The 8,649-nt window shown below is 39.0% G+C and overlaps 1 protein-coding gene across 1 annotated transcript; it reads right to left on the bottom strand.

Annotated features, from left to right (window-relative positions):
* Positions 1 to 28: 28 nt before the first annotated feature.
* Positions 29 to 7,315, bottom strand: LOC146317493 (methyl-CpG-binding domain protein 3-like). Its single transcript, XM_084732721.1, has 7 exons — positions 7,146 to 7,315; positions 5,705 to 5,870; positions 3,987 to 4,124; positions 3,581 to 3,671; positions 3,298 to 3,475; positions 1,572 to 1,727; positions 29 to 822 (listed from the first exon to the last, which is right to left on the bottom strand). The coding sequence occupies exons 1-6, from the start codon at positions 7,157 to 7,159 to the stop codon at positions 1,577 to 1,579; spliced, it is 738 nt and encodes a 245-aa protein (XP_084588847.1). The 5' UTR covers positions 7,160 to 7,315; the 3' UTR covers positions 29 to 822; positions 1,572 to 1,576.
* Between the last annotated feature and the right edge of the window lie 1,334 nt (positions 7,316 to 8,649).

Below are 8,649 nucleotides of genomic sequence, written 5' to 3'. Positions count from 1 at the left end.
AAGACAAATAAATGACACTATAGGCCTGTCACAAAAAAGCTGCATTTATTTGACAGTGACACGGCGGTACAGAGACACATAATGAATCTTGTAATGAGGTACAGTACATCTTGTTATGAGGTACATCAGCATTGTTGTTGTTGTTGTTTTTTTTTTGGAGGGTACACACTTGTTTTCTTTTACTGTCTAAAATCAAATGTGACAAAACAATACTGATCGTTCTTTTGTCAATAAAAAATACCATGACTATAAACTTCAAAACCATGTAAACTCAGGTTATTGTGTGAAGTAATACTACTTCGAACTGTAACACCTTGAATCAGACAAGCTAAATTTTAATTTTCATGTAAACATACTGCAATTTTTTCTATGTTTCCAGACATAAACATACTACCTACAGTTCCAGAGTAAAATATAAAAGAGCAACATGTTCTGGTAGAACAGTTAAAAAGAAGTTCTCAACGTGAACTGATACATTCAAACACTCACACACTCATCAGTCTCACACATCAGGTTTGTGTTTTCAACTCTGAGCTTTGACAGCTGTTAACTAAGTGTAACACTGCATTATATAGACCATCATCCATAACTGCCATTCATTAGTAAAAGAGGTAAACATGAACTGAAACTCAAAGCACCCTTTCAGGATTACACTGTCACATGTAAAACAAGAATAAAAATAAAGAAAGCAGTCTTTGCTTAGGTTAACAAAATCTGCAGAATGTCTGTGTTTAGGGTCAGTTACAAGTGTATAAAAATATTCATGGTGTCAATTATTTGAGAATGAAAGGAGTTTACCAGCAGACTTCATGTCAAACAAACCTGTGGGAGAGACGAGAAAGAGAGATGTCACATGTTAGGAGGTGTCCTGCAGATCATAACAGAGTGAAATGGTCAAAGAGAGGCAATTAAGGTTTGATCCAACGTAAAAAAAGATTCCAAACCATTTCCTGTTTTATTTAGAAAATATGTAAACCTAGTTTCCTGTTTAAAACATGTCCAAGAGCTGTGTGTGCGCACCAGACTGTTAAGTTAGTGTGGTAACTTGCAGGCTGTGCCATCTAAGTTAGGCTACGTGTGAACCCTGTGAAGGAGGGATCAAATACACCAGACGGAGGTCCAGCTAGCGGTTTGCTGTAACATTTAAAATCTCAGACAAACTTTCCAGTGAAAGCCCAAAGCGAGCGAGAACACTGAATTAAAACATCAATAAATTTGGCATCTCATCCTTGCAGCTGTGGAAGTTCAAGCACAGTTTATCTTTTATTTGTTCTAATGGTGATTAAGATAAACGGTGATCTTTTGCGTTAATAAATATTAATACTACCAAATAATAAACTAAAGCGGTCAGTTTGGGAGCTCGCATTTCTCCATGTTGCATTTAGCGTTTCCTAAAATAGAAGCAAAGCATTCTGACTGTAGTCATAACTTAACAAGTGCACTTCCCAGGAATCCTGGGATAAGGTGCTTCTTTTCCAGAGTTGTCTCATTTTCGGGAAAAATATTAATCCCAAGTGGCAATGGATGCACCAGTAGGAGAAGACTTGAACCAGTCATGTGGTTCTTTGTACCTTGGCTATAATTCCTCCTTGTCCACTGGGTCAACCGTCTCCTCTGCTTTGCTGGCTGCTGCGTCTGCGGCGGTGTCCTCTATATGAGCCAACATGTCAGCTGTGAGGGCTTCCTCCAGACGCCTCCTCACATTCTGCACCAGGTCCTCCTGCTTCCTGACGGACGCAGACAGGAAGAAAATAAAGGTGGCAGTAATGAAAACAAACCTTTCGTGAAGACAGCTTAATGATGATGAAAGGGATTTAGTTTCAACATCCACAAGTAGTGGAAAGTGTAGAGTGATTTCAAGTTCTGTTGTTGTCATCTGACGGCCACTAAAGCACCGTGCAGGTGCGATTTAAGCCTGCACAGTTTTTGGCCCAAGTGAGGGACTGTTCCCCTGATCTTGGCAGAGTGTCTGTGCTCATCATCCCCCTGAGCTACACAGGTTCTTAGCAACAGCACAGGAGAGCCTTAGTACAGTAGGATGGTGTGACGTGTCAGAATCTACCTCTCATTTAGTTTGACTATGTGCACTGGTGTGAGTTAACTACAAAATTATTCAGCATCGCATGTTGTGAACAACAGTTTGACTGTTTTAACCAAAGACTCTATCTCCCTGTCGTAACAAGTAATTCCACAGCAGTGGATATATAATCAAACAAAGCATGAAAGAAACACATCACTATTAGATTATTTTAAGATTATTGTCAATGCGTTTACAGTATATCATATGGCTGACATGTAGGTGAAACAAAGCAGGTTTGTTTTCAAAGCATCTCAAAATAACTGTGAAGAAATACTCTACATATTAACATAAAAGAGGAACAAGCATTGAGATGCACAAAGTGCAGTGCTAGAATTACAGTAGAAGCTGTGATAAAAATACATTATCAGCTTTGCAGCTTTTTAAGTTGACATTTTAAGGCTGGTGCTCGTTCTCAGGCAGGGGACACATGTACACTTGTTTTCACTTGTTCAGAAATGATTACCCAAAGCTAACAACAGGCCGAACGTGTTACACTACCTTGTTATTGGGTGTATGTGTCACAATCGACTGCACTTTAAGGGGCTGTGTCCAGCTTGACACATTTTTACACTCTGCTACAAATGCCAGCAGCGTGATGAGGTTCTGAGCATCTTTCCTGAGATTAGCACTAAACACTTGGTGTTTAGGCGGTTCAACTTTGGCTTGAAGGATGCGCTTGCTCTTTTTCCTCAGCTGTCCAATCACAGGGGAGGAGGGGTGGGACAAACACAAAAAACTATGTCCTGCTCATACAGCGCTCCTTGAATCAGTCTCCGACCAAATGATGTCGCCTGCTGACGCGTTTCCCTGCCCACAAAGTCTCATGAACCCACACAGACCAGTCTTTCCTCCTCTGTGTGGTCCAGCCTATGAGAGCACGAGCCAGAGGAAATACTCTAATACCTTGTGCTGATATTTTTACATTGAATATTTGTTGATAACACAAACTATCTGCAAAATTAGGTACTTGCAACACAAATCAACAGTTACTCCCAGCTGGGTGTTTACAGGAGAGCACCTGGCCGTTTTGCTGGGTAAAAACAGTTTGGTGGACGCAGCCCTCAACAGTTTATTTGATTCACATTTGACACTTTGATTGGCCACCTTAAACAGAGCCCTACATCTGACAAAAACATCTGCTTTAAAGAAATATACAATGATGCTGATTGATCGATTAATCCTACTGTGAGGAAATTACAGCTGTGTGGACATTTTACCTGATGTCATCGTCAGTCACTACGAAAGCCTTGCAGAGAGGTTGTGTTGTGTTGAGCCAGACTCCAGGATTTTTCTCGACCGCAGCGGTGAGCTGTCCGGTGACAGGAGCAGGGCTGGTGTGCAGGGCGCTGGCGATGGCAGACAGCAGTGTTTTATCTGAGCATGCAGGCCCAACACCTAAACAGAGGACAACAGGGAGGCTCGAGTCAAGCTGCTATAAAAATTGCAGCATTGAATCAGACAATGTTGTCATATTGGGGGTGGGGGGGGGGTTATCCTCACCCTGTAAGCCTTTAGGAAGATCCATAGTTTTCACCAGCTCTTCTGCGATGTCAAACGCATTTAACCCGCTCAACTTCCTCTCCCAGAACAGCTGAAGGTTGAGGCAAACCAAAAAACAAAGAAAATCCTTGTTAGGTATTGAGCACCAAACTGAATATGTCCATCATTATCTAAATTATGAGGATCTTGAACTACGAGGTTAAATGAATCCTTCAACTCGTTCTAAACAATAGCAAAGAGAAACCAGGACACCAAGTTCTTTAAAAAAATTACAACTACTTGCAGGAGAAATTGCTTTTGACTCATTCGTCTCTATCAATGATAATACTGCGGTTTCCTGAAAACACTAAAAAACAAAGAAAGTTCAAAGAAGTGAAATGTGGACGTTTTCTATCCTCTGACTTACTTGTTTAGGTTGGTCCACGGCCTTCTGCGGGTCTGTCTTCACCTTGTTGTTGGGATGATTTGTCACCTTGGTCACTGGTTGTTTGAAGATGGACGCCGTCTGACGTACTGGTAGTGTTGTGTTCAAATCAGGCTTGGCCTTTAACAGAGAAATGATGAGACTCACTGGTTAAAAGTGTGATAACCAGCTTTGACCAATTTTCTATTTTAATAATACAATTGTGGGAAGTTACTTTACAAGCCTGTGGAGCTGTATGAGTGTTTTTGTATGTAGTTCTATGGCCTGTGAATGGATAACATGAACACTAGAATAAGCTGGAATGATTATCATGATCCAAAAATAGTTTAGAATTAAAATTCTTCCTTAGGCTGAACAGCAGAGATAAAAGTCTGTGACGATGTCAATTTTATAAGGCACTAAAAATCCCCTTGCAGCACAGTCACCAGTCAATCATAAAACAATGTCTGTGGGAGAGGTTTACCAGCAAAGAACAAAGCGGTCTATGGCAACTCTTCAGTAGCTACAGGGTTTTATTGCCAAGATTTAAGAGTCTCGTTGTGTTCAAAATCACTCATTTGCCACCTACAGTAGTGTTTTATATTTAGTATCAGAATATGAACTGTAAAATATTTGCATGTACTAGTGTCGGAAATCTAAATTTCATCTCACTGGAGCAAACGATGAAATATTTATTATTAAAAAGGTCATAGTGATTTCAGACATAACAATTTATGAGTTGCAGCTTTATGACAGAGCGGGAAAGAAAGCCAACAAGTCTCATGACATATCAACTAGTGTTTGCCAGAAGCCATGTGGGAGACTCAGAAACAAAGTGGAAGAAGGCTTTATGGTCTAATATAGGAATGTCACAACACCAGAAATTTAGTAGTCAGTGAATTTCCATGATTCTCGATACCTAATTTGATGCCACAGTAAAAGAGAAGAACGAGAATAAAATTCTGCCAGTGTTGTTTTTCTTTGCCTCCCAAAATAAAAACCTCTTCTGAGGTTTTGGGACAAAAGATTGAGGGGGAGATTTACTGAGCCTGCCACAAATCACTGTCAGGAGAACATGTTCTCATGTCTGGAAAATAATGCAATGTAATGTAATGTTTCTGCTCAGACGTTATGTCTGTTGCTTTTTCCTCTCATTCTCTTCCTCTTTTCCCCTTTATATTTTAACAGTTAGTTTTAACAGAACAGTGCACATTTGCAGGTCTATACTGTACATTTTAGCCTGGTGTTTGGCTGCACTGTGAGGAAAAAGAACAAAGTCCACTGTTTCAAGATTTAACCTATTTTGTCGTGCTTTGGGCACCGATCAGCTGAGCTGACAGAGCGCACTGAATGCGCTGCTGTGTGCGCTTCAGTGTCAGTTCTCACGAGATTCCCAGTCTAATGAGACCTAACTGAGCTTTTTTTGATGTACTAATTGCAGTAAATGTTGTTTTGAGTTCAAAACAACACTGTGGGTGAATCCAGGATTACCTAAATCAGGTCAGAATTTATTAACCCATGTGATTCAACAAAAACATGAAAATGTCCAAGGAAAGTTAATGTTTTACAAGCACTGTGTCTTTAAGTCTCCTGTTGTCCAGAAATCACTAAAACAGCAATATATTCATTCTGTTTTGTTTCATTTTGGTTTTTTTTCCTCCTTCAAGTAGCACTGCAGTCACGTATGCCTTTATAAATGCTAAAATCAAACGCAGACTCACCCTGACTTGATGGTTGATGTCATAGAGATGCTTGTGTCTGTTGCGCTGCACTTTGGTCAGCAGCGGCCGTCCGGCCATGGCGTGGCTGGGATTCACATTTGTGTGAAGGTTGCTGCCCAGACTGCGGACTATCTGAGGCTTGTTGAGGATGCGCTTCACAGGTAAACTAGAGAGACAAACAGAAAACTCATGATCACAAGACGGACCTCATCAGTGACTGAGGCATTAAAGCAATTATGGCTCTGGACTAGAGCTGAGCGATACAGACAAAATCAAACATCACAATATTTTTGACCAAATACCTCAATACTGATATTGTGACAATATTATAGGGATGACTCATGGTGCTTTCATGAAATATAACAATGAGAGTTTTGATAAATAATCAATTACATTGTTTTGGAGATTCTGCAACACTGTTTACATGTGAAGCTCCAGCAGTGTTTTGTGGACCAACGTAATAAACCTGAACTTACATCAGCATGAAGGTGAGTAGATAATGACGGAAATTTCACTTTTGGTTTAATTATCCCTTTAAAAAATAGCAATACATTGAGCTGTAACTCCTTTGTCACGATACATATGGTATTGCCTAACTGATATATTATCAATAGACTGCCCAGCCCCACTCTGGACACCCATACATGCTTTCTCAGTCTTATTAAATGATTTGATCTCTGCACAGGCTGAAGTTGGGCTTCGTTATCTGACTGCATATAACATTAAAACATGATTAAAAGGTGCAACTTGCCCCGAACAGGTGTAATGACACTGCATCAGGACATGTCAATAAAGCCCATCTGTACACGCCCACACGGTCTTAACAAGGAGGTGTAATGAGCCAAAGTCAGTTAAAACACCTGTGAGGCTGATATTTAGTTGTGTAGGAGGAGCAGCAGCTTTGTGATTGTAATACAACTTACTCACTTCCTTCACAACTGCATTTTCACGTGTAGAGAGCGATGCAGCTGCTCGTTTAAGAGACTTGTAAGCGGATAAATCAGCGATGAGAGACACCCGAGGCATCATAGTATTCAAGAGCAAGTTTTCATGAAATTACTGTGCAAAAGTTGAGCTTTTATTCCGTTTTTTTAAACACTTGTTTGCGGTAAACTGTGCCGGGGCCCGACGGACCGCAAGTCAAGCGTGTGTAAACAATGAAACTTAGCTAGCTAATCAAGCTAGCAGCGCTGACAAACGTCAATGTAACAGCAACCAGAGTATCAATTACAGTTGTTCAATACTACCTGCTTCCTAACGCAATGAACTCAAAACTAACTAAAGCACACAACTGGCCATTATAACAAAAGTTTAAATAACCAAGACATGTTCATTAGCTAAGTGTTGTTCTCAACTGCACAACGCTCGTATGCATGCGTGCATTTCCTGCAGAAAAACTTTTATTTAACAACTCCTTCGACAATACGTTCAGAAGTCCCACCTTTTCCTGTCCATCCTCTCGGTCGTTGTGATTTTCTTGCCCCTGGTTCTGGCTTATAGAAGGTAAGAAGCCAGATATGGGTGTATTATTGCAGTCATAATATTTCGATGAGTGTGGTTTGTTATCGATCTCCTCTGTCTGTCTGTCTCCAGTCAGGACCTCCGCTGTAGATCACTCCGCCACCAGCCTACATAATGAGCCGGAGACATCCGCCACACGCTCCAGTAAACTAGTCCGTAAATGACGTGGTCTGTGCACTGCACGCAGTTAACTGAACTAAAAGACAGAGAAACTGTTTTTACGGGTGCTGACGCTTGAATTTAAATCATGTGTTTTCAAGGGTTGAAAAGTGTTTAATTGCTTGAAATTGTAAGTGTATATTCACAATGGCTGAAATAATAATTTCATTTGTCATTTAAAAATGACTCAAAGCAGTTAATCAATTAATCTTACATTTTTTCACTCAAAAAAAAAAAAAAAAAAATAGGTGCAGGCTTTTCAAGTTTTGTTGATTAATCTGTCGATGATTTTCTCAGTTAATTAATTTGTTGTATGGTCCATAAAAATGTCAGAAAATTGTGATAAATGTTGATCAGTGTTTCCCAAAGTCCAAATGTCTTGTTTTCGTCCACATCTCAAAGATATTCAGTTGTCAAGGAGGAGTAAAAAAATGTTATTCACATGACTAATCAATTATCAAAATGGTTGGTAATTAATTTATTGATTAGTAAAAATCAACTGACATCCTATTATAGCTGCAAAAATTAATCAAGTCTAGACAGGTGTCACTTAGTTTTTCTTGAATTTGTCACCTCTCTGTAGAATTCTGTCATAAAACATAATTTTGGTCATTTATAGCACAATAACGTGATTAAAAGATTTTTGAGTATGTATATGAACATAAATATGTCATTTACCACAACTGTAAGGTTCTGGAAAAGTTTGAAAAGAGAAGGTGTAGGAACTGTGGAGTAAACATTTTAGAGGAAAATGTAGTTACTTTGCAGGTTGAAAAGGTGCATGAAAAAATATTGTTTGAAAAACTCAGTGACATTTCTACTCATTAAACCAAGTTTAAAACAAAACAAAACTAGATTTGAAAAAAAAAAAAACAGTCAACTGAAATAAAACAAACAACAAAAGAAAAGAGACTAGAAGAAAAAGCTGAAACTGTGTATTTACAAAACTACCTAAAATAAACATATACACAAGCATGAGGAAGCATTGTTGCACGTTTACTGAGACATGAGAGTCAATTCAAAGTGTTGTGTTTATCTTGTAATATCTATTCTTAATTTCTTACATCTTGCCCGTGTCAAATGAGCCTTGTAATGTAATTTTAAAAAATGAAAGCAATGAAAACTAAACTGAAACAAGCAAATCCACTCTGGAAACTAACAAAAATAAACTGAAGACAAAAATCAAAAAATCAGGTTTAAAAAAAACAAAAATGAAAAACAGGAAACTATAATAACTCTGGATTCAAGTTTCAACAGTTAGTCAA

The sequence above is a fragment of the Lutjanus erythropterus genome, chromosome 12 (genome assembly GCF_056507025.1).
Source record: "Lutjanus erythropterus isolate fLutEry1 chromosome 12, fLutEry1.hap2, whole genome shotgun sequence".
NCBI lineage: Eukaryota > Metazoa > Chordata > Actinopteri > Lutjaniformes > Lutjanidae > Lutjanus > Lutjanus erythropterus.
This window is presented reverse-complemented; position numbering and strand designations above follow the sequence as displayed.

What these genes read in the sequence shown, in the direction of transcription:
- LOC146317493 (XM_084732721.1), bottom strand. An exon ending in CCGTGGACCAACCTAAACAA is followed by an intron (nt 3,672 to 3,986) that starts GTAAGTCAGAGG and finishes CTCAACCTTCAG; the next exon opens with CTGTTCTGGGAGAGGAAGTT. An exon ending in GTGACTGACGATGACATCAG is followed by an intron (nt 1,728 to 3,297) that starts GTAAAATGTCCA and finishes TGCGTCCGTCAG; the next exon opens with GAAGCAGGAGGACCTGGTGC.